Genomic DNA, 23,830 nt, shown 5'->3' with positions numbered 1-23,830 from the left:
GGGGGGAGGGGGGGTTAGGACCAGCACAGACCTGGTCAGGGGTTCTGATCCTGGAAAAACTTCAAAATGTGTGTACTGTGGATGGGCGGGGTGTCACTCACATCCCAGAGGCACTTCTGGGAATGAAGGATAATGCAGAGCGTTTTCCGATAGCCGGGACTACAGCAGAGAGAGCTGTGTTGTCTGCACCAGTCCCGGCTGGCCAGGACGGATGACAGCCATGAATCCACTGTGGATGTCAGACCCAAGGCCAAGGGTTTCTGACCCCCAGGGTGAGGTCTGGGGTTGGGGATGGCTTGGTACAAAGTACCAGCACAAACCAGGCTCTGTGTCCTCATTTATTATGACTATGGAGTCCATACTCCTCTGCCCACTCATCCAGAGTCCGGAGCCCAGTAAGCCTCTTGGTTGTTCTGCCAGATCCTGGAGTTTACCAAGAGCAAAGTGCGAGATGAACTGGCCAGTTCCCGCAGAACGGTAGAGCTTCAGCTGCCCAAGTGTGTGTGCAGCCAAAGCACAGTGTTCATGAAGCTGTCTGACTCCACCTCCACCTCTGATAGCGCGTGGGTACTTTTCGGATAGAGCAGGAGCCTGTGTGAGCAGCAACACATGAGGATGGAGGGTCCTGTCCTGCTTACCTGCCACACGCTGCCAGGACTGTCCTCTGACACTCACCTAACAGGCACATTCCGGGCCTTGAGGGCACGGTAATACTCCATACCCTGCTTGAAGGGTACACGTCGGTCCTCCTGGCCCAGCATCAGTAACACTGGTGTCTTTACCTAGGTGTATGGGGAGCAAGGAGCTGTGGTGAGCCGAGCTCTGGATTCTGGATGTTTGGATGGTACACGGAGAAGGGGACCTGGGTACCTGAGGGATGTACTTGATGGGTGATTTATCCAGCATCTCCTTCCACACATTCAGATCTGGCAGGCAGTCATTGCTATAACGGAAGCCAGTCTCCACCACACACCTATAAAAGGCCAAGCTCATGCAGACTGCAGGATCTCCATGAGAATTTGGGGGTGGAAGAAAGGGCAAGGACCTTTGATACCCACTCACCAATCAGGGATGTCAGTGGAGCCCATCATGGAGGCAATGTTGATCACAGGATTCCGGGCTATACAGGCACTGTAGGTCTCTGGGTACTGACCAATCAGGTGGCAGGAGAGGAACCCACCATGGGAACCACCCATAAGGGCCACACGGCTTGCATCAAAGTGTTCCTCCTGGAGCACCTGCTCCACTGCAAACTAAAGGGTAGGCAGAGGACACTGCAGCCAGCTTCCTGTCAGCAACAGAGCCAGGAATCCACCCTCCCTGTCAGGAGCCCCAGCACCCCGCTACCTGGACATCCTTCACATCCTGGTGGCCCACATTGCCTGGGAGAGAAAGGATGTTGTCTTGGCCAAAGCCAGTGGAGCCACGGTAGTTCACTGAAAGTAGGAGACAAGAGTTTTCTTAGCCCTCTGGACCCCATTTCATGGATCAGTGAAGCAGGCCTGAGAACCAGGGGCATCACAGGCTGCCAAGGGGAAGCAGTCAAGAGAGAGTCCACAGCATTCTTTCCATGGAAGCCTTAAGTAATCCTCATGATCCCCGGGTTACAGAGAGAGAGGCTGGGTCACAGCAACTTCTTCTTCTTTTTTTTCTTTCTTTCTTTCCTTTTTTTTTTTTTTTGTGGCAGTTTCCTTTTTCTTTTTTCAAGACAGGATTACAGGATTTCCCTGTGTATCCCTGGCTGTCCTAGAACTCACTCCGTTCTGGCTGGCCTCAAACTCAGAGATCTGCCTGCCTCTGTGTCTTGAGTGCTGGGGTTAAAGGCGTGCGCCACCACGCCCAGCCCTAGTGGGCTTCTAAAGAAAGAACTAGAGAAGAGCCTAATGACCAGACCCAGCCATGGGGTATATACAACCCAAGGCTGCCTCTTCACCGCACTGAGCCCTACTGAAATTGCAGCTCCTTTCTTACCCAGTAGCACTGCAAAGCCCATCTTGCAAAGCATGGCTGGGAACAGCATCCAGGCAGTGACAAAGGATGAATGGGGTCCCCCTGCAGAAAGAAAAAAGAGGATGAATGGGCCAGCTAGGAGGGGTGTTAGGAAGGCGAGGGCTCTCAGGTAGATACCTACCGTGAGGCATGACCACCATGGGTACCTGGGTCTTATCTGGAGGGTTGCTGGGCTGCAGAAGGATTGCTTCAAAGTCAAGGTCAGCTGCAGGGAGAAGGCAGTAATTAGTAAGACCAGTGCTACTTCTCAAGGGTTTCTTCCCCAGCTAAGGCCCCATAGCATGAGTCTGATCAAGAGAAACAGGCCAAGGTAGCTGACACCATGACACATGAACTCCCAAGGCTTCTGCTCTTTCTGCCTAGTCAGAGCCTGACATCTGAAAAGATCGCATTCTGGCATAGTCACGTAAGCCTTGTGTGTGGCCTATTTTCTTTGGGCCTTTGTTTTCTTACCACAGAGGCTATGCCCTGGCAGGACCTGGTGGTGGTTACCACAGCAGGCACTCAGCTCTCTGGCTGCTACTCGCCATGAACATAAGAACAGAAAATGTTTGGAGGAAAAACCTAGAAACCCTAAAATGTGAGCTCGGAGGGGTCACCACATGCTGTGTGCTGGGGACCTGGACGTGGTGCTTGTCTACTGTTGGCCCAGCTCACCATATTGCACATTCTCTTGGTCTGGAGGTGGATGTAGCACACGGATGCCCCAGTGGATGTCAGGAATGGGTTCAGCCTCCTCTAGGGACACCCACGACACAGACTGTTCCTTCCCAGTAGGAGGCAGGAACCCAACTTTCTGCCAACGGGAAGGAAAATGTCACAGGTGGCCAGCTCTCAGGAACGCATCTCCAAAGGGCACAGCATAGATTTCTGTGAGTGGCATACCAATATACACCCACATATGAACCATTTCTTACCACTGCCATGTTTCTTGGCTTTAGGTTCTTCTGTCGTCATCTTGTTCAGGACAGTACAAACGATAGCACCTGGCTCCTACTCACAAGTGCTGTGCTCAGTGAACCCCAGGGCTAAGGTGGATCCCAGTCTCTACCTTTCTACACGCTGACCAGCCATGGTCAGCCTTTGCACTCATTTCTAAGGCCTGAAAGCTCACAGCTCCTGTCTTCTAGCCTGGAATTCACTAATACTCACCAGGCTTGGGGGTAGGTTAGGCGTGGAGAACTGGGCCACCATAAGGTCCCGATCAATCGTAAGCAGCTTCCAGCTCCCACCTGAGCCCCCTAGAGGAAGCAGATGATAGTAAGTGCCTGGCAGGGGGGTCCACATTGGTACCTTCAACCCTGAGACCTCTTCCTCTGAACACCTAACTGCACATGCCCTGGGTAAGCCTCCTGTTCAATCCCTTGCTTGTCTAACAGACACTGGCTGTGCTCAGGAACTGCCAGACCTAGGGACACAGAAAACTACCAAAGTACTCTACCCACTCCAACGGCTGCGGTGCAGAAAGGATGGCAGCCCAGCCCAAAGCAGGGTCGGGGAAGGGGACAGACAGCGGGGTCTAAGGTTTACCTACTCACTTCTTCACTTATGCACAACAGAACCTGTGTGCACTATACAAATGTCCTAGCAGGGAGCTATGTCCCAACCCAGAGACAGAACTAGAACAAACTTTGACATCCATGGCCCCATAGGTTCACTATTAAGAGATGTGGCCTTGTTGGAGGTATCTGTGGCCTAGTTGGAGGAAGTATGTCACTGGGGGTGGGCTTTGAGGTTTCAGAAGCTCAGGTCAGGCCCAGTGTCTCTCTCCTCCTGCTGCCTGCAGATCTAGATGCACAACTCTGGGCTCATTCTCCAGCACCATGTCTGCCTGAGCGCTGCCTTGCTTCCCACTGTGACGATAATGGACTAAACCTCTGAACTATAAGCCAGCCAGCTCCAAAGAAATGTTTTCCTTATTAAGAATTGCCATGGTGCTAAGTAATGATGGTGCATGCCTTTAATCCCAGCACTTGGGAGGCAGATGCAGGCGGAGCTCTGTGAGTTCTGTTAAGACAGCCTAGCCTACAAACTGAATTCCAGGACAGCTAGGACTGTTACACAGAGAAACCCTGCGGGGGGGGGGGGGGGGGGGCGCGGGGCGGAGAGTTGTTATGGTTATAGTGTCTCTTCACGGCAACAGAAGCCCTAACTGACACAGCACCTTTCTGGAGGAGTGTGGAGGGTCAGAACAGGTGGAGAACTCAAAAACCAGTTCAGAGGCACAACAGGCTTATGTGTGGGCAAGTGAGGGAATAAAGCCAACTAAATCAACAAAGGTTTCTCCAAGGTTTGGGAAGGAGGTGGATGACTGACACTTGGCAAGGAAAGTGTGCAGACTTTTGGGTAGGGGGACTATGGAGCCAGGGCATAGGAAGGCAAGTGGAGCAAAGGTGGCAGTGTTGCCCCTTAGATCCTAAAGGCTGGGGGACAGTGCTAAGCATGACGGAGAGTGCTAAGAATGACGGAGAGGGCCACCGCGGCCCCCACTCCTAACCCATCCACCATCCTGCCATCGCCCCTCCTGCAGAAGTCTGCTCACCAGCTGTCAGGGAGGTAACACTGCCCGTCTGGGTGTCCACAGCAAACAGGTCCTTAAACAGAGGGGAGACCACACATAGCACTACATTCAACAGCCCTATGGGTCCTATCCCTATTTTCTTTCTACTATCTTAGGGACACTTTGGCCTATGGTGAAGGCTACTCTGTGTGCCAGGGAGCAGCCTGGATTGAGATTCAAATCTCAGTTCCTTCATAACTTACAGCGAGGTGCAGGAACACCACTGAGCCCTACTTGAGGATGTGAGCACAATGACATCACATCCAGAAGACCATGGCACACTATGGGCACCTTCACTCACCCAACACCTGGTCTTACAGTGTTTAGGGACCTACCTCAGAGACAGCCCCAGGTTTTCCACCAGGAAAACTGGCCTACGGTGCTGCTGTGGGGCACCATGACATCTGGTCCCCTCAAGGAAAAGCAAGCCCAGCAGGAGGCTGAAAAGGCTTGAAGGGGCCAGTAAGACTGGGACTAGGCATTCTTTTTTTTTTTTTTAATTTATTTATTTTTATTTTATGGTGCATTGGTGTTTTGCCTGCATGTTTGGCTGGTCTTGGAGTTACAGACAGTTGTGAGCTGCCATGTGGGTGCTGGGAACTGAACCCAGGTCTTCTGGAAGAACAGTCAGTGCTCTTAACCGCTGAGCCATCTCTCCAGCCCCGGGACTAGGCATTCTTGTAGGCGAAAGTACTCACTCTGCCCGAGGTCCTGGACTCCTTGGCCAACAATCATAGGGCAAATGCTGATCTTACCTCTCAACATAATCAGGGGCTCTCACCTGCCGGCTGCGCTGTGCTGAGTCAAAGACCACTCTCCGGCTGTCGGCTGACCAGCATCCCAAAGGCAGAAGACTGCAGTAGATCCCAGAGAAGTCCTCTGCAAAGACACAGGGGCTTGGGCTGCATCAGAGAGTGGAAGTTTGGGGAGTGGGATCAAGAGTATGATGTTGGGGAATTTACCCAGGACCCCTGAAATTCGTGGTAGAATAATAGCCTCATACATGAGGGTACCTTTACAATAAGAGTTTAGTGAGTAGGAGGTGGAATGGGAAGGGGGAAAGACTTCTGAGGGCCTGAGGAGGCAGAGCTGACACGCCTCTGAGACAAACATGGATGCTGTTCCCTTTGGGGCTCTGGCAACATGAAGTGCTTTAACACTAAGGTAACACGTGTTTGTCCACTAGCGCTGGGTACAGCAGCTGGCACAGGATCTCAATAGCCCTACCCTTCACTATAATCTTGTTCAGAGGTGGAGATCAACTTTGTCCACTGGACCTGCCCACTAGATTCTTGGAACTTTCTGGGTAGCTTGAGAAAACAAAACTTTCATCCCGATACCCTTGAGATGACCTAGGGTAGCAAGCAGAGCTGCAAACACCTGATCTTCTGCCTCTTAGCCAGGAGCCACCTCAGAGGAGCAGCTGACTGAGCCTGGACAAAGGCTGCCAGGGTGGAACACAGAGTAACAGAGAAAACCCTCAGCCCAGTGCTTCTCAGGCATAACATTTCAATCTTGTACTCTTTCTGAGACTCATCCCAACCCAGCTCGGGCTGCTATGATCTCAGTTTTGGTCTTCAACTTTCTATTACCCATAGCGGGGGCTGGGCACACAGCTGGACTAGCAAGGAGGAGGAGGAACAGACAGCAGAACTATACGCTTTACTGATTTCCCCTGCCAGGCACTCCTCACCTCCCAGCTGCCGAGGTACAATGTCCACCACCACTGAAGTGACCTTGGTGTACCAGTCATACTGCAAGAGAACACAATGATCAAACTCACCAGAGCACGGATCTCAGGGCACAGAGCACTGTATATATCCCTTTCAAATGCAACTTTGGATACCCTTGGGGAGTGCTGGGGCTGATATATCTCCTTTATGTTAGCCTGGATCAGATGCCCACAAGGATCTCAGATAGGTATGTCCCTTGGGCTTCCACCAGACACCCAGGGCTCTCCTTGGGCAGGGACTGGGACTGTGTAAGCCCCCCCTCAACACCATGTCCTAGTTCCTTAGAGAGCCTGGTACTTGTGGATGGGAACTAACAAACATCTCTGTAGTTGTAGGACACTCTTGAGGTAGTGAGCCCTCAGAGTACTCAAGCCTCTGGTCCTACCTTGAAAAGTCAGGCCACTAATACAATGAGGCCAGGAGAGGACCCTGAGGGGGAGATGATGCTGGTCCTTTGCCTCGCATCCCCCCGCAAGAAGCTAACCACCCTTCTACCGCCATCCACCTCCAGCTCACCAGGCAGAGCTGGCCACACTGGTGATGAGGGAGTAGAGATGGATACTGCAGGTAGACGATGCGACACTGGTCTGGGCTCAGCCGCGGAGAACAAACAGCCAGTGAATCATCCGAGAGTAGTTCTAGGCCACACAGAAATATGAGCATCATACAGATGGGAAAGGCTAACGCATGTCAGGAAAGCACATGTGGGTACCAGTCACTCACCACACTTTCCCCCGCTCAGGTCCACATAGTACAAGGCTGATCTGGAATGGTCAGAAAGACACTCAGCTCCGTGGTCGGATGGACTGTAGGACCCTCTGCCCTGCCCCACTTCCTCACCTGCGATTGGTGCAGAAGCGGACACCTAGCCGGAAGGGCTCATGCCACCAGCCCACAAACACCACACCTGTGTCTCCAGGGGCCCAGAAAGCCTGTAAACAAGACCACAAGGGAGGGATAAGCAAGGAGTACTTGCTCAAGCAGGGCATCCCAACTACAGGAGGGGCACAGGTCAACCTGCTGCTGACCTGTCCAGGGGACACGTGTTCAGGGACGCCTTCGAGCACTGAGATGTTGCCACTCTCAATGTCCAGCACGCAGAGCACAGGAATGCTTTTGGAAACCATGGTTTCTCCCCAGTCTTCGTAAAACACAAACTGATCCCCCTGAGAAGAGAGGACACTCGATGCTCAGAGTGTCTACAGAACCCTGCCCTGCCTCCTAGAAGCTAGAGCCTCCCCAGGTCCACTAGGTGCAGTGCGGGGAGTATACGGAGTTGCAGGGCAGCTGGGCAGGGCCTTCACGACCTGGCCACATCACAAGCACCTTGATGGCCTGGTCTGGCTTCTTCGGCCTGGCCATCTCATCATCGCTGGCACTGACGTCCAAGGCTTTGGTTTGAAAGAAGGACTCAGCCTTGGGTCGCTTCTTCTCCGCCACATACAACAAGTGTGTCTCTGAGTATGACCAGGAAAGGCAGCCAAAGCAGTCTGGATGCAGGGAGGGACGATTAGGGGGAACCCAAAGCTATGGTTGCCCCATCTTCCCACCCTGCCTGCTTACCAGCCAGGGGCCTCACCATCCTCATAAACAGGCCCATGTTTCTCCAGGGCTGACAGGTTGAAGCTCTTGAGTTTCCGGTTCTTCTCCCAGACCTGAGGACACCTGGGTATCAGGCTGGCTGCCTTAGTTGTGGGGCTAAGGGACCTACGGCCTGCCACCTCATCCCTGCAGACTCACCTCCAGGAACTGTTTTTCCTCCCCTGGGGCTGTGCCCCCAGCCTTGCGCAGCACAGCTTTCATGGAGCCCGAAGGAGACTCTCTGCTCAGCAGCCTGAGTATCGGGGTTGCAGGTCAGGATTACGCCAAACCCCAAAATAGCCCTGTGCTTCCCCTTTCCTGGTTACAACCTCTTAGATGATACCCTCTCTCTCTCCTTTCTTTCTTTCTTTCTTTCTTTCTTCCTTTTTTGGCTTTTCGAGACAGGGTTTCTCTTTTGGGGCCTGTCCTGGAACTAGCTCTTGTAGACCAGGCTGGCCTTGAGCTCACAGAGTGCTGGGATTAAAGGCGTGCACCACCATCACCCAGCCCCTTCCTTTCTTTATAAACTGTTATTGGTCTGGTGTTGCAAGATCAGAGGTGGCAGCCAGGAGACTATCTCCTAGCTACCTCCTAGGTAAATCTGAGACCCTGATCCTACACCAGCCCATGAAGCACTTCCAGCCTCAAGCTAGCGGACCTTGCTTCCCTTCCTTAGGTGACCTGACTCGCTCCAGATTCCCAGGGACCTAGAAGCTGGTCTGGAAGGAGCTTCTAGTATTTAGCAGTCCTATCTCCAGAGACCAAACAAGCTCTCAAAGAGCAGGCACCTGGTTCTTTGCTCCCCTCAAGCTCCCCAAAGTTGTCCCTGCAGAGGATAGGTAAAGGGCTCCATGCCCTAAGAACACATGGCGGGCATTTATGAAAGGCTGGCATGGCAGGTGGCTGTGCTCGTGTCTGCAAACCTCCTTTCACACTTACTCCCCCCGGGTCTCCACACTGTTGCCTGCAGGCCCGGCAAACACCACCGAGTCTCCATCATGGAACACTAGGTACTGGCGGCAGAATCGGATGGTCTCCATTCGTTCCAAGTCCCTCTGAGTCCATTCTGCAAGGGAGGCATGAGGGTGCTCAACTTGTCTGGGCCAGTTTGGGTCACTGCCCACCGATCAAGGTCTACTTTACCCAATCTGTATCCAGACACCCTGAGTAAAGCCTGGGCAACGCTTCCCTTGACATAACCTAAGCCTAGGCTTCCAGAGCCTGAGCGGACAGCCACTTGGAGAGAACCTACTGCGGACCGACCACCGACTGTGGAATTTCCAGGGCAGCAGAGCACGTGTACCGGCCGGAGAGCCCTGTGAGGTCCACACTGGCACCCAAGTCTGAATTTGACTCCAACACCTTTAACTCATTCACGGGCGTGGCTAACCAGTAAGGCCAATGCAGTTCTCAAAACACCTGTGCGCAGGAACTACGGCCCGGTTTCCTCCCCGTACTCGTGTGTGCCGTCAAGCAGCGAGCCCTCCACATTCCCCCACCTCGCCATCTGGGTGCACTGCCCATCGCCACCCAGTTCCCTCGGTCTACACACCGGTGTGCACAGTCCGATAGAGGCCCCCATACTGCGTGGTGACCTCCGGGCCCAGGCAGGCGGCGCTCAGCGTAGGCTGGCGGCTAAGGCCCCGGTACAGCGCTGCCGCCTCCTGGGGCTCACTCAGCAGCACCTGCGCAGGGGACACACCAGGGTCAGGCTCGGCCCGGGCTACGGAGGCCACGGGGGCCGCGGGTCGAGCCCTCACCTGACGCTCCATAGCCCTTCTTTTCAGTAGCAGCTAAGGCCCGGAAGTGAGGCTTAGGGGGCGGGGCCTACGGCGGCCCCCCGTTTCCGCTATGCCCGAAGGCGACCAGGGACAGGCAGGGCCACTCGGAGGGAGGGCGGAACCTATGAAGGAGCCGCCCGTAGGGGCGGGGCGGTAAAGTAGTGAAAATAGACTAGGCAAGTGAGAGGCGGAATCTGTGAATCGAGTCCTGGGCTTTTTAGAGAAGGTACCCGAGAAGTGAGAGCGGACGCGTGGCAGCGGAATGCAAGAGCCGGTGTCCGGGGATAGGCGAGGTCTGGGAAGAGCGGAGGAAGACCGATTGTGAGCAGAAGGCTGCCAAGTCTGAGAACAAGCCCCGAGAATTCGAAGGGCGGGGTTCAGAGTAACGCCAATGTGGCTTAAGGATGAGGGGGAGAAGGGTGGGAACCAAACACTGAGACTAGCGGGTCCGTGGAACCTGTAACGTTGCGGGCGGGGTACCCGCACGGCTTCCTTTAGCTCTAGGGCTGATTATGAGTTCTCGCCCCATCTAGTGTAGTCTAGGCAGTTAGCAGGAAAAAAAGGCAGGTTCCCGGGAAGCCCTGGGGCGCCGGGCAGAGAAGGGCAATGCTAAACTCTCAGAGAGAGTGTGCTGCCCCGGCTTATCGATGACCAGACTTGCCAGAAAGTTATCTGTTTCCACAGCCTTAACCCGCCCTTCTCAGTAACTCATTGCTGCGAATCGTGAGCATGCTGGGTCTCAGCCTAGCACAAAAGGTCCTGGTGGGGTCAGGCTACACGTCAGAGCAGCAAGCATGCTGTGGGAAGAGCCTAGACAGGCAGTCTCCGACACAGGACTAGGTTGACTTAGGTGACAACAGAGGGTTGGGCAGCAGTAGGTATCTCCCCTCCTCCATATAGCTTGGACCGACCGGTCTGATCTTTTAAACCAACTCTGGATCCCCTTGAATGAGGGCTTTCCTTCTTACCCAAAGCAAAATTGGTATTCTTTTTTATCTCTGTTTCTTATTCTCTAGTGATTCTTAGTTTCTCTACATAGTTCTGGCTTCGAACTCACAGAGACCCACCTGCCTCTGCCTCCCAAATGCTGGGATTAAAGGTGTGGGCCACTACACTTAGCTTGAACTATTCTTGACTGTGTGGAACTAAGATCTCTCAGCCGTGGAAAAAAAATTCTGAGGTTGGAAAAGGCAGGCAGATGTAAAGTTTGCTTGGGAGCACCAGGGGGCAGCACTTGCATATCTAGCTCCTGAGACTCAGGATCCTGAAAATGCCCCGTGGGATGGCATCGGCTTTGAACTGACCTTTGCACCTTCAAGTAGGGTCATTTTTAAATGGCTTGGTGTGTTCTCAGTCCCAGTTGTATCAACACTTCTGAAACTGGGCTCTTTTCCACTTTTTTCTTTAACCGTGGAGAATATCTGACAAATTTGGGTATTAGCTTGTTTGGCTAAGTATTCCCACTTTAGAAATCATCCCAAAGACAGTCTGGAGGTTGTTTATATCAAGTCCTTTTATTCTGATACCACAGAAATACCTTGTCACAATACAGGGGAGGGACACTGAAGTACCACGAGTTCTCACAGAGCACAGGAGGACGGCACACAATTCACAAGGTCATGTGGAGGACTCGGGTCATTGCACTTACAGCTGTAAACTTGTTGGTTTGACTTTGTACAGCACTCCTCCCCCTCAAATAAAGAAGGAGAGAAGAAGAGAGAGGGAAGGAAAAGCAAAAACAAGACATGGAAGCTACAGGGGAAATGTAGATGGCCACTACTCTCCAGGGTTCCACACTTGGAGAGGAGCTGATTGACCCCAGAGACTGAACAAGTCTCGTGCACGCACACACACGCACGCACACACACACACACACATTCATGTACACGTGCTTACACACACAGTATCTCACGACTTCTATGGCTCTCCGGTGCCACCTGGTGCATATGGTAGCAAGGTACTGGCACCCAGGGAGACAGAGATGGCATCTCCAAGGAGTTTCAGTTGATTAGATCTGTCCCTCCGACCCTGTTGGAGTCCACGATGACAAATATTTACATCACGGGAGGAGAAGGGCTAATAGGGCAGGACTGTACCATCAAGGCAAAGGACCTGCCTGAAAAACTCCCCAAAGGCTCCAGAATACAGGCCAGAATTGCTGCCCTTGCTGGTCTCTTGTTGTGGGCCCTGAGACCATTTGTCCTACCCAAGGAATAGGAAGGTAACGGTAGGAGGGCTATCACTATGAAGGGAGTGTGTTGAGCCTTGGGTAGGCAGAGGGGGGTTCCCTTGCTTATGACACTGAGAGTGGGAAATGGAGAAGGTCTGGACTCTACCAGAGACTTCTTACCCATTTGGAGATGCACCCAATGTGTTCTGTGTCCTACAGCAGCTAACGCTGGTCCCCAAGCCTCAGGCTGTCATAGCCCCAGTCAGCAAGAGGGCCAGGATATTGACCTAGAAGACTATTGCAGCCATCTTCACAAAGGGGCAAGTTTCTGTCCTGTGGGGACAGCGAGGGATGTAGTGGCAGATATCAGAAATGTCAAACTCAGAGTCTGGCCAGAAAAGAAATTTGCTGAAAAGTTAATATTTAGAGCTTAGTGGGCCTGCCAGAGGTTGACCTGCAGATATCCTGCCTGCTCTCAGCTCCAAGTCCAGTCCCTTGACTATGAGTGGAAAGGGTTACTGCTACGATCCCAAGTATCTAAACAATGGACACATCCCATACAGACCTGGGCCTGTGTGGCTGAGTTCCTCAGTGATGGCCCCATACAGCCTAGGTCTGATCTCTGAGCTGTCCAATAGCATGAAGAAAGCCAAATCCCTGGAACTCAGGGTCTTAAGTTGGACACAGCTTTGACTGTCCCATGCACAGCTGCCTCCGGTGGGGCAGGATTTCAGTCTAAAGAATTTGTAGGCCTTGTTAAAAAAAAAAAGCATGAGAAATGTGGACCCCTGAGAAATGCATGGTACAAACCAGAGCACTCTGGAGGAAGGTCGGACCTCAGTGGGTCAGGCAGTAGGTCTGCCCTACTTGTGGATCAGAGATGCTGATAACAGTGGAATACTTATGCCTCAGAGGAGAGGGCAGGCAAGTCCTGGAGACAGAGGTGGAGAGGGTCATACATGCCCTTCAGTAAGTTTTGCTTCTGAGAAACGTTCTGAGCTCAGCTGGAAGCTGTTATGTGAGTATCTGGATATTTTCAGCCATAGAGCCCACAGCCAGCTCTTCCTGGGAACCCTATGACCCTGGCTCCAGTCCAGATCTCCTGGGTCATGGTCCTTTGAGACTTCTCCTCACGAAGGGGAGTCAAAAAAGCAGGGTTAGTAAAGATCTAGGGATCCTAGGGCACATGCCCAGGCTCTGCTCTCGACTTCTGCCTCTCCACAGATGTGGCCCAGCCTTGCCCTTGGGCAGTGCCCCACTGTAAAGCGGTGATCAGATTCTTTAGGCTCAGGCCTGGGGCAGGAAGGAAAATGATAAACAAGTAGAAATCCTACATCAAACCCACAGAACGCTCATACGCACACACCCTCTATCCTCTGCAGGCTCCGATCACTGTCTGTTCTCAGGTTTCTTTTTTATCTGCTATCGTGGACAGATAAAAAACGGCAAGGTGGATGGGGGCCTCACTGCCTGCTCCATGGCTTGACATACCCAGGTAGTTCTGGCAGGTCTTTACTAGCTTGTGCAGAAGGTAGGGAGAGATGCTCCTAAAGGAGAGGGTTGGAGGCGAAAAGAACTCCAGGCAAGAGGGTCGAGCATTTAAAATGAATGAAATCGTGCAAAGAGGCTGCGAGCTGTGCATGCTCCACTGCGAGACAGGCGCTGACTCACCCGGCAGCAGTGAGTCCTGCCACAGGTCAAACATGCCACAGACTTACAATTTACACATACACACACGCGCGCGCACACACGCATGCTCTCACTTTCTCTGTCTCACACATACTCACTCACACTACACAGAAAGTGGGAACAAGGATTGGTTGGGGTAGTGATATGAGCAGATCTATCCAGTTTCTCAACTGCATGTTTGCAATTAACTCCTTATATGTAACATGGAATTTATTAAATATTAACAGTTGTCTTTGAGGGTTTATATTTCATTGCATAGAACATTAGAGATGAGACTTGTGGCTGTGCCCGAGATGAAGGGAGGCCTCCAAGGGAAGGGCTTTGAGGAGGCATGCAGCCCAGTCCACCAGGTGAATGGACAGAATCACACTCCCCTTACCCACAGGGCTCCGAGCCTTTCCCTTGGCCGGTGCATAAGTCCTGGCTCCTCTGGTCTGAGCACACCCACTGCTGATGGCTTAAGAAGGTCTGGAATTGCACAGTAAACAGGCGGGCTGAGGGGCCTCCCTAGACCTCGCCCTGGGTTTGTGCTCTTGGTGGCCTGCTGCCCGCTATTGCTTCTAAATCAACATTTCTCTCTGTGCTGAGCAGGGGCAGAGAGCAGAGAGGAAACCAAACCATCAGTCACAAGGTGGTGGAGGAGAGGGACAAAGGGCTAAAAGCAAAGAAAAGAAGGGTAGAGAAAACAAAACAAAACAAAACAAAATGTTCATGAGGTATACATGTAAATCAAACTGGAATGATTAAGGCTGTTCTTGAAATCAAAAGAAATCCCCAGGTGTACAGACGAGGAGCCGGCTGGTCAAGACAATGGCGGTGCTGCTGGGATGCTCACAATGGCTGGGGGGATGGCTTTAAGATGATGGCAGGCATGCCTGGTATGCTGCCATCCACGGGCTGGGAGAAGCCTCAGCCGGTGCCCACGCTGCTTTTCGGTGCTATGGCCTCTTACTTCAGCGATGAGACAGTGTTAGGTCCTAATGTTTATAAAGTTCTCCCAAACCCATGCTGGCCATGTGGAGGTCTGCTCCAATGTCACCCGGGTGGGCAGGGTGAAGGGGGCAAGGCCTTATGGCCACAGAGGGGTCCGGGCCAGCTGGAATGTGAAGGAAACGGAGCCTAGGGTCCCCAGCCCTCAAAGCCCCTCTCCAAGGCTGTGGAAAAACTTCTGGCATCTTAGAGGGAGGGCAGTGTGCACCCAAACTCTGTGTATAACGCATTTGAAGCCTGGCTAACCAGGCCGCAGGAGGCTGTGGGAAGAGCAGCAGACAGCCGAGCAGCAACAGTGTTCTGGTGCGGGCTCCTCTCTCCCAAGGACGACTGGCCTGAGGAAGGCAGGGTCTCTGGAAGGACAATGAAAGGTCCCCCAAGCCAATGATCCCACTGGTCCAGCAGACGCTTCACCTAGGTAGCTGCTGTTAGGAAATGTCCTGCGCTCTGATGAGGCCTGCCTGCTGAGGCCACCTGGTGTGAATCTTTGGGCCAAGGGTTTGCCAGATTGTAGATGCTTTGAAAAGAGGAGAGAGGGAGGGAAGAAAGAAAGTTTTGGTTTTTTTTTTTCCCCAAGAACCCTGGGCAGTTTCCCACCCTCCTCATATTGCTCTCAGACATTGCGTGTGTAATGGCCAGGTCTTCTTTGCCCAGACAATTCTATCCATCAAGGCAAATAAAAGTTAGTGTTTGTGGGGGGCTGGAGAGATGGCTCAGTGGTTAAGAGCATTGCCTGCTCTTCCAAAAGACCCGAGTTTGATTCCCAGCAATCACATGGTGGCTCACAACCATCTGTAATGAGGTCTGGTGTCCTCTTCTAGCCTTCAGGCATACACACAGACAGAATATTGTATCCATAATAAATAAATAAATAAATATTTTTTAAAAAAAGTTAGTGTTTGTGCAAGTTAAAGATAATGGGAAGAAACGTTTGAATAAGGAAGAATTGGATCTCCAGGACAAGACCTCCCTTCTCTCTCTCCTGTTTGAGACAACAGGATCTCACTATATTGCCCAAGATGGCACTAGAGTGACCCTCCAACCTCAGCCTATGATCACAGGCATGTGCCACTACTTGATATTTCTTTTTTGTTTTTTAAATGTGTGTGTGTGCACACACATGCCTGTGGAGGTTAAAGATCTTGCAGGAGGTGGATCTCTTCTACCTTCTACCATGTGGTATTCAGACTCAGGCTGTCAGGCTTTGGCACAAGCATCTTCACCCACTGAGTCCTCTTGACCCTCAGCATTTATTTTGTAAGAAGAGTTCCTTTTTGTTTTGCTTAAGAGTAAAGGAAGCTCTGGGCAGTGGTGGCGCACGCCTTTAATCCCAGCACTCGGGAGACAGAGGCAGGCCGATCTCTGTGAGTTCGAGGCCAGCCTGGTCTACAGAACAAGTTCTAGGACAGGCTCCAAAGCTACAGAGAGAAACCCTGTCTCAAAAAGCCAAAAACAAACAAAACAAAGAAAGTGTAGGAAGCCAGGTATGAGTACACATCCAAAATCCTAGCTTTAAGCAACACAAGCAGGAAAATCACAAGCAGGAAAAGCTCATGATCAGCTTGATCTACACATACTGAGTTACAGACCAGTCGGTCCTACAAATGAAATCCTGTCTCAAAAACACAAAAACAAACAGGAAGACTGAGAGAGATGAGGTTTTGTTTCACAGGACAAGCATCTCTAGCTCATCTCTGAAATTGGCATAAAAACACCAGGAGACAGACACAGAGCAGCTTTGACCACTTAGCCCAATTCTGGCCCAGTGCTGGACCCAGAGGGAGATCTTAACTAGGAAGACGAGGCCTTGGTGGCCTGCCCACACTGTGGCTGCGCGTGGAGCAAAGTACACCCATGCCACCTTTCCTTCCAACAATTCTCAGGCCCCAAACCTAAGCTGGCCCTGCCTTGAGCCATGGGCTGTCCCTCCCTGTGCCCTGAACAGCACTTGAGAGTTTACACTTGTTCCAGGGTTGCCAAGAGAAGGTTGAGCTGAGAGAGAAAGTGGTAGGGTGTCCACCGCCCTATAGCAAAGCCAGGGTGGATGCTGGCAGCAAGGCGGTTGCTGTCACCAGCAGAAACCCCAAGCTCCTTACATCGGCCTACAGTACCCACCCAAAATGACTCCAGCCACTGTGCCCCTCTGCTATGCTTTAGTAGTGCTTATCTTTGCCTGTCCCTGAAGCCTGGCAGCTCCTTTGCTGGCACTGTGCCTCCTCATGCCTTCAGCCCTGACTGCTTTCTTTAGCGCAGCTCTTACCACCCCAGAAGCCATGCTTTGCAACGCTTGCCGCCTTCCCAAGTCCCTTTCAAGTTGATTTTTATTTATTTTATTTACTTACTTACTTATTATTTTTAAGTCAGATTTCACTATGTTTGTAGACCAGGCTAGCCTCAAATTCAGAGATTGTTTGCTTCTGCCTCCAAGTGCTGGACCAAAGGTGTATGTTACCATACATGGCTAAATTTTTATTTTGAAATTACTTTGTTTCTCTTGATGGACCGCTGACTTGAAAGGACAGAAACTTGGTTTTGATTCCTATGTTTCCATCTAAAATAGGGTTTGGCACATACTTGGGACTTGACAAGCATTTGTTGAATAAATAAATAAGAGATTGGACCTTTTCAGTGCCTCGAGACTCCTGAAAAGACGGCAGTCCTTGGAATTTCTTCTCTACCACAAGCACTTACTGTCCAAGACTCCCTTAAAATGACTTGCTTACTGGCTGTGGGCCCCACCGTGGCTACCCACACACCTCCATAGTCTTAACGCTAGAGCGGAAAGGAGCAGGAGATGAGAGGCCTCCTGCAGAAGGCTTGATAGGTGATTCCTGACTGAGCAAGGAGCAGCAGCAGAGCAGCCAGGCTATTCTCCCCCATTCTGGATGAGGCTTTTCCTCTTCTGTCCACAGAGGCAGGGCCAAGGTCAGGACCAGGGTAGGCTCCAAGAGGAGCATCCCATCGTACTTGACCACTAGAGTCTAGGGAGGAGAGGGCTCAGACCCTGAGCCTTCCCGTTCTCTCGTTGACTTGACCTGGAATGAGGCTGACCCATGAGCACTTTCCCTCTGTGTTCCTTTTCTACCTGCCTCTCTCCCTAGCTCCCTCTTTCTCTTGTGAGTCACACACACACACCCTGTGAATCTAAGAGTGTCTTGATTTCATGCCCAAAACTGCTAAGTTGTTTAGAGTGTGGAGACACCAGCACCAGGCATCAGTGTCTCCAGTGAGAGCCATAGTCTATCCTGTCCTCCAGGATGACTTTGAACTCAGTGTCCAGAACACAGACCCAAAGTTGTAGGTGTATAACTGGCTTCACTGGGCCATGCCAGCTAGCACACTGTCTCTGAGTGGGGTTGCTAGACCCATCCCAGCTTGAAGAAGCATACCAGGTACTTTTTAGTTCATACTTTCAGGAATGGGGCCCTTCACCCACTTTTCTGGTACCATAACCTGGCCCTGACACTCACTGTTATACGCAGAGTCCAGAGCTGCGCCCAGGCCTTTGACTCCAGAGATTTTTCCACAGCAATGATATCATCTTTCTTCAGATCTTCAGGAGCCTGAGGAGCAGTGCAGAAGAAGGCTGTGAGTTTCACTGCATTGCCTGCTTCCTACAGCCCAAGATACCCCATCATGTTGACAGCATGGCCGGAGGACTGGGATGGGCAAATGGACATTCGCCCTGATTTCCATTTGCTGGGGACCTCTACTGAGTTGACCCCACGTCTGAGGCTCTATGAGGCGTCCTTGTTCTTTCTCTTTCTTTCACCCCACTCCCAGGAGATCTGACTGCAGCTCTCACCACGCCATCATGAAAGACAGCACTCTTCTCAGAGGACTCCCGCTTTGGGATTTCAGGGGCCCCCAACCACCAGTAACCCAGGCCTTTCCCAGTAAATGACAGGTGCAGGCACTCACCATTCTGGACACAATCACCAGAACGAGGAAAATTTTTTGCCAAAAGCAGAGACAGCTGTGACATAGAAAACAGAGAGGTCAGGAAACTGGGCAGACTCCCAGTCAGGGGCATTGTTTGCAGTAAGGCTGAAGGCACAGGACTACCTAACAATCACTGGGTACCAGCAGGTGGGCTGTGGTCTGGTGACTGGACCTAGAATCATCCCATGACTCGCACTTCCCCAAAGAGGCACCCACCTCATGAGTACCCGGCCCCAGGCAGCACATACCTTCTGTCAGCTTCCCAGCTTGCTCTGCTGCCCCACCAGGGAGGATCTTGGAGAATACACTCTCCCCATCTGCCCCTGTCTGACCAGCGGGCGCTCCTGGGGTCCCTCCAGGCCTGGATCCAGGTTTCACCCCTAGAGGAAGGAAAGCATCGTCATGGACAACACGGTGGCTTGCTGTCTGAGGTCTGAGCGGGAGAGGGAATCTAGACAGAGGGAGCCTGCGAGGTGGAAGAAGGTGGGCTAGAGGAATAAACAGAGGACAAAGAGCACAGCAGGAGGAAGGCTGGAGGGAGTGGGAAACAGAGAGGACTGAGGGTAAAGGGAGGAGAAAGATGAGGGGCAGAGTAGAGGAAGGAAAGGCAAGGAATGAGGGAATAAGAAGCCATGGCTCAGCTGGGCGGTGGTGACACACAACTTGAATCCCAGCACTCAGGAGGCAGAGGCAGGCGGATCTCTGTGAGTTCTAGGCCAGCCTGGTCTGCACAGTGAGTTCCAGGTCAACCAAAGCTACATAGTGAGACCCTGTCTCAAAATAAATAAATAAATAAGTAAGTAAGTAAGTAAATAAATAAATAAAAGAAGTCATGGCTCTGGTCCTTGCTCACCAGTGCTTTTTAGGATGGGGTTCTCTCTGGTCCAGACTCATTTTCTGGTACGAGGTCTGCAGCCTACTGGATACTTAATGGGGATGAGTGAGAACATGCACTGAGTGGGGAGGGGAGGTACTGGTAGTCAGGGAAAAGTCAGTCTGAGTGTTCTGGGCATAGCTCACCTGTGGGTCCAGGTCCTGGAGCTGGCTGGGTCTGAGGAGCTCTCCCCTGTTGGGGCGCTTTGGCTGCCGCTTTGGAGCTGCTTGCCTGTTCTGCACGTGGCTGCAACACAAAACCTGTAGCTGAGATCCTGCTCATCCCACCCTGCCCTGAAGCCACAGGGACATCCAAACTTTAACTGCAGCATCTGCCCTAGGGGAGTCGGGGACCCAGGCATAGGAGCTAACTCACCAGTCCTGCTGGCTGGGGCCCTGGGACTGTGGTAGGGCCTGGCTGAGGTTTCCCTGCTGGCTGACCGGCAGCAGGGGCTGAGCCCCGGGTCGTTGGCTGGCTCTGTTGCTGCAACCGAGCCTGTGATGGAGTCTGCTGTGGAGCTTGCTGCCCCACACCTTGCTGTTGCTGCAGCTGCTGTTGTGGCTGCTGCTGCTGCTGCTGCTGCTGCTGCTGCTGCTGCTGCTGCTGCTGCTGCTGCTGCATCTGTGACTGGCGTGATGCCGTGCCCGGGGGTATCTGCCTGGACGATGGTGGCTGTGACTGTTGTGGTCCTGGAGCTGCCTGCCGACCCTGCATCTGTGGCTGTGACTGGGGTTCTGCCTTTGGCTGCATTACAGTAGGCCCCGAGTGGGTCTGCCGGGAGGCCTTCTTGCTCTCGGAGGCATGGTGGTACGCTGACGGAGCACGGGAAGGCTGTGAGTAATCAGCAGAGCTGGGGTACCCAGGCTGACCCTTCTTCTGCATGGCAGGGGCAGGGCTGGCCTGAGGGTGAGGCCGGGTCTCGTGGCGACCCATGTCCCGAGCATGTGGTTTGGCAGCACGCCGTCCTGGCTCCTCACCAGCATGGCGGCCTGAGTGCCTCCCGTGGTCACTGTGGTGCCGGTGTTCCTTAGCTGAGGCATGGCGGCCTGAACCGCCCTCGTCATGAGGCCACAGGCCTTCCTCAGGGGGCTCATCATAGTCATGGTAGCTGTGCCTGGCAGGGCCTCGCTTCTGGGAGGAGGAGACTGCATGACCCCCATGGTGCCTGAACCGGTCGGAGCGGGCATCTCGGGGCTTATCAAACCAATCTGTCTCCTCCTGGCCCAGGTGATACGCTTCAGAGACCAAAAACAGAACACCATCAGCCCTTGGTTAGCCGGAGAGGGGACCTAGCTGAAGCCATGCAAGGGAACCAGAGAGTGGATACCACAGCCACAAGCAGGTCACTAGGTCCCCACCCTCCAACAACCAGGAACCAGGGCACAGGTAGATGAGGCAAGGGCCACCTGCAGCAGGAACTACAGATGAGATGCCAAGACAGACCCTGCTGGGACATCTTGGGCCCAGGGTCCCACAGCCAGGCAGACCCCCAGATGCTGAGCATTTGCAGAAATCACCCCCAGCTACCATTACCTTCACTGTCAGAAACCACGCAGTGGGAATCATCCAGAATGTAGCCTTCTTCACGCTTATATGTGTGGGCCCGTGGTCCATCCTTGACATGTTCCTGGACGTCAGGCATGGAGTGGCTGGAGCAGAACTGTGGGCAGGTATCCCCAGGAGGAAGAGTGCCACCTGCAGGGCGGGGCCGCCCTAAGGGGCTGACAGGGCTCTCCTCTTCAGAGGCCTGGCTCCTCATGGGGGGTCGTGCCCGGCCGTGGGCCATGCTCAGGGATGAGGGCTTGGGGCCCGCCTTTTGAAGTCTTTCCACAGCCTCCCGTTCTCGTTCATACCCTTTGCCTCTGCCACTGAAATCATGGCTAGACAGCTTCTCCCCACTGTATGCGGATGCCACCCGGGACCGGCTGCTACCACCATACATGCGATCGTCCTCCTCTGCGGTGTCCCGGCTGGACACCCCGTAGTACCTCTGCTGTTCATACACATTCTTCTTGAGCCCATAGGTGATTTCATCCTGGAACTTTCTGCCCCGAGAGGTCAGGCTGCTGCTCACAGTGGGTGTAGGATAGGAGGCCAAGTCTGACTCCACATCCTTGGCCTCCTCAATGGGTGAGAACTTGGAGATCTTCTGTTCCATGCCTTGCTTCCGGTGCTTGCTACGTTTTGAGGAGATGGCAGCTGGGGCCAGACTCTTAGAAGGATGCTTGGGCCCCATGGGCCCTGGACCATACTTCTCGGCTCGAGCCCCATGTCTATAGTCACTGTCGCCGTAATAGTGGGTGCCAGCTGGTCGGCCATTGCTCTCCATGCTCCGGTGATGACCCGATTTCCCACGGGGGTCATATGAGTCCTCCTCAGATTCCTCCTCACTTCTGCCATAGCAGCAGGGCAGTGTGGGTCCCTCAAGGGCAGCTGGTTCTCCAGGCTCTTTCCCAGGACGCCCACTGACTCCACCTGGCCCCAAAGGCTCCAGCCGCTGGCTCTCTGTGGCAGTGGGGGTGCTGTCCTTCGTCAGCTCACTGATGTCATCAATCATAACGTAGTTTCGAGGAACATTCTGCTCCAGACTGGTGTAATGGGAGTCGGAAGGATAAGTAGGAGCTGGGCTCTGGCTCACACTGCTCCGGTCACTGCCCCGGGGAAGTTCTGGGGCTTTCCCTTGCTCATAGCTGCTGCTCACTGCTGGGCCACTGTAGCTAGTTTCAGAGGGGGCTGACGATATGGTTACAGCAGGGCTGGGGATCACCTCATAATTAGTGGGTACCTTCTGCTCCAAGTCAGCTAGTGAGGTCTGACGTGGCTTCTGGTGGGGGGCACGACTGTCAGCTTGGGCTGGGAAAAGGGTGCTCTGTGTGGTTGGCATGGGAGTTGGGGCTGCATAATGGCCGGTGGGGTGGAAAGCCTGCTGGCTCGGCAGGCCGGACTCAGCCGGATAACTGGTTCCAGGAGGGAAAGGAGGAGCTGGGTATGTGCTAGGGCCAGTGTAGGTGGGTGCCTGCTGGGCTGGAAATCCATTCTGAGTTGGTCCACTACCTCCTGCAGGGTATTGTGGGGCTGCAGGTGGGAAGCGGGGCTGTTGGAAGGCAGTGGGGCCAGAGGGGGTGGCAGGCACAGCAGCAGAGGCAGGGTAGTCCACATACTGGCCAGCGGGCATAGTACAACCCTGGAGCCGCAGCTGGTTGAGCTCGCTGTCAGACAGGTAGTCCCGATGCTCACCAAGGCCACGTAAAGGTGGATAGTCACGGCCACCCCGGTCTTTGGCCAAAGACTCTTTGCGCTGGGTGATGCCCAGCTCTAGGTACTTGAGCTTGGCATCAATCTCCTTCTCCTCCTCGTCCAACTCCGCCTGCTTCTTGCGCAGCTTGGTGGACTCATGCTCCACCAGCCGCAGGTCCCGGTCCAGCTCCCGGAGCAGGCTGGCCTTGGTAGCAGGGACGGTGGTGGGCCCCGCCAACCCTCGCTGCAGCAGACTGGCTGCATACAGCTGTGAGGGCACCTGGCCAGCCAGGGGAAGGTGAGCTTCCTCTGGAGGGGGGCTGGGCAGTGTCCGCTTCACCTTGCGGACCAGGCCGTTGGGTGGTAGCGCCGACACCTGAGACAGAGGGAAGGGTGGGCAGCACTGAGACCCAAGGTGTGGGTGACTTTGCTGAGGCGTGGGGTAGAAGAACCAGGACTGAAGGTTCTTCGAGGCAGGAGCTGGGCTCCACATTGCTGATACCCTGCTTTACCAAGCAGCCTCAGGGTCTACCCTGCCCCCCCCCCTCTGGTCTGGGCTTCTTTGCCATGAAGGGAAGGCCTGTGATCATTTAACAGTCCTTTCGAAAGCTTTGGGCAGCAGGTAGGTGGTAAGGGTCAGATTGCTTCCTGTGCTGTGCACAGTAGCTATAAGAAGCCCTGCACATCTCCAGTAGGCTTGCCTGTCACTGACGTGAGAAGAAAGGTCTGGCTAAGTTTGGGACCTAGCATCCTGTGGTGGCTGAGGGCAGCAGGAGTCAAGGAAAGGAGGCATGTAGTAGAGGGTGCTAGACCCCCAGGCTCCTTTAAGAACAGGATCACAGGGAGGGGCAATGGTACCCATGTCAGTTGTGTACAGGCTCCAAGTCTATGCTTCCTGCTTCACTCCTCTCCAGAGCAGCAAGCTGCTCAGCTGCCACCCACCTCCCTCTAATGGTCCTGCACCACCTCTGCCACACCTAAGCTGTGCTCCAGTCCAGCCCCTGCTCCCTCTTATTCTTGCTAGACCTCTCTCCAGCGCACAACTTGCTGCTCAAGTGCCCTGTTGTGCTCTCTCCACCTCTCCACTGGCTGGAGAGGCTCTGCTTTGCCTGAAGACCTGTGCTGATGGAGTGTCCACCCTGGATTCGCTTTACCTCCAGAACGCCCCACTCTTCTGGATTTCACATGCCACCCAAACCCCCTGAATATACTGGAGACAGACACCAAAATTCTTACTTTTTGCCTTGCCAAGCAGCTGCATAA

At 53.4% G+C, this 23,830-nt stretch overlaps 2 protein-coding genes across 2 annotated transcripts in view; both read right to left on the bottom strand.

The window, feature by feature from the left end:
* Positions 1-325: 325 nt before the first annotated feature.
* On the bottom strand, positions 326-9,777 carry Apeh (acylaminoacyl-peptide hydrolase). The gene is made up of 22 exons (XM_087905263.1): positions 9,645-9,777; positions 9,437-9,569; positions 8,824-8,950; positions 8,044-8,137; positions 7,883-7,958; positions 7,630-7,793; positions 7,332-7,469; positions 7,144-7,235; positions 7,027-7,067; positions 6,820-6,941; positions 6,264-6,324; positions 5,352-5,449; positions 4,553-4,604; positions 3,163-3,251; positions 2,668-2,806; positions 2,132-2,215; positions 1,972-2,052; positions 1,348-1,436; positions 1,063-1,253; positions 871-973; positions 676-782; positions 326-591 (listed from the first exon to the last, which is right to left on the bottom strand). Exons 1-22 carry the CDS (start codon positions 9,654-9,656, stop codon positions 486-488), a joined length of 2,199 nt encoding a protein of 732 aa, XP_087761389.1. The 5' UTR covers positions 9,657-9,777; the 3' UTR covers positions 326-485.
* A 5,207-nt stretch (positions 9,778-14,984) lies between these two features.
* Positions 14,985-23,830, bottom strand: part of Bsn (bassoon presynaptic cytomatrix protein) — an 82,304-nt gene continuing 73,458 nt past the window's right edge. Inside the window, exons 6-12 of the mRNA XM_048424307.3 lie at positions 20,864-22,943; positions 19,706-20,565; positions 19,477-19,576; positions 18,705-18,836; positions 18,436-18,490; positions 17,985-18,077; positions 14,985-15,031 (exon numbers count right to left, since the gene is read on the bottom strand). Coding sequence (XP_048280264.3) covers positions 18,450-18,490; positions 18,705-18,836; positions 19,477-19,576; positions 19,706-20,565; positions 20,864-22,943 — 3,213 coding nt within the window. The 3' untranslated portion in view covers positions 14,985-15,031; positions 17,985-18,077; positions 18,436-18,449. The remainder of the gene's footprint in view (positions 15,032-17,984; positions 18,078-18,435; positions 18,491-18,704; positions 18,837-19,476; positions 19,577-19,705; positions 20,566-20,863; positions 22,944-23,830) is intronic.

The sequence above is a fragment of the Myodes glareolus genome, chromosome 4, assembly GCF_982192425.1.
Source record: "Myodes glareolus chromosome 4, mMyoGla1.1, whole genome shotgun sequence".
Classification (NCBI taxonomy): Eukaryota; Metazoa; Chordata; class Mammalia; order Rodentia; family Cricetidae; genus Myodes; species Myodes glareolus.
Note: the sequence above shows the minus strand (reverse complement) of the source record. Positions and strands in the feature narration are given on the sequence as shown.

Bases quoted from the DNA above. Each gene is read 5' to 3' on its own strand.
- Apeh (XM_087905263.1), bottom strand. The intron at 7,794-7,882 runs GTGAGGCCCCTG...CCCTGCATCCAG, and splicing joins TGGGCCTGTTTATGAGGATG to ACTGCTTTGGCTGCCTTTCC. The intron at 2,216-2,667 runs GTGAGCTGGGCC...TTCTCCCTGCAG, and splicing joins CCAAGAGAATGTGCAATATG to CTGACCTTGACTTTGAAGCA.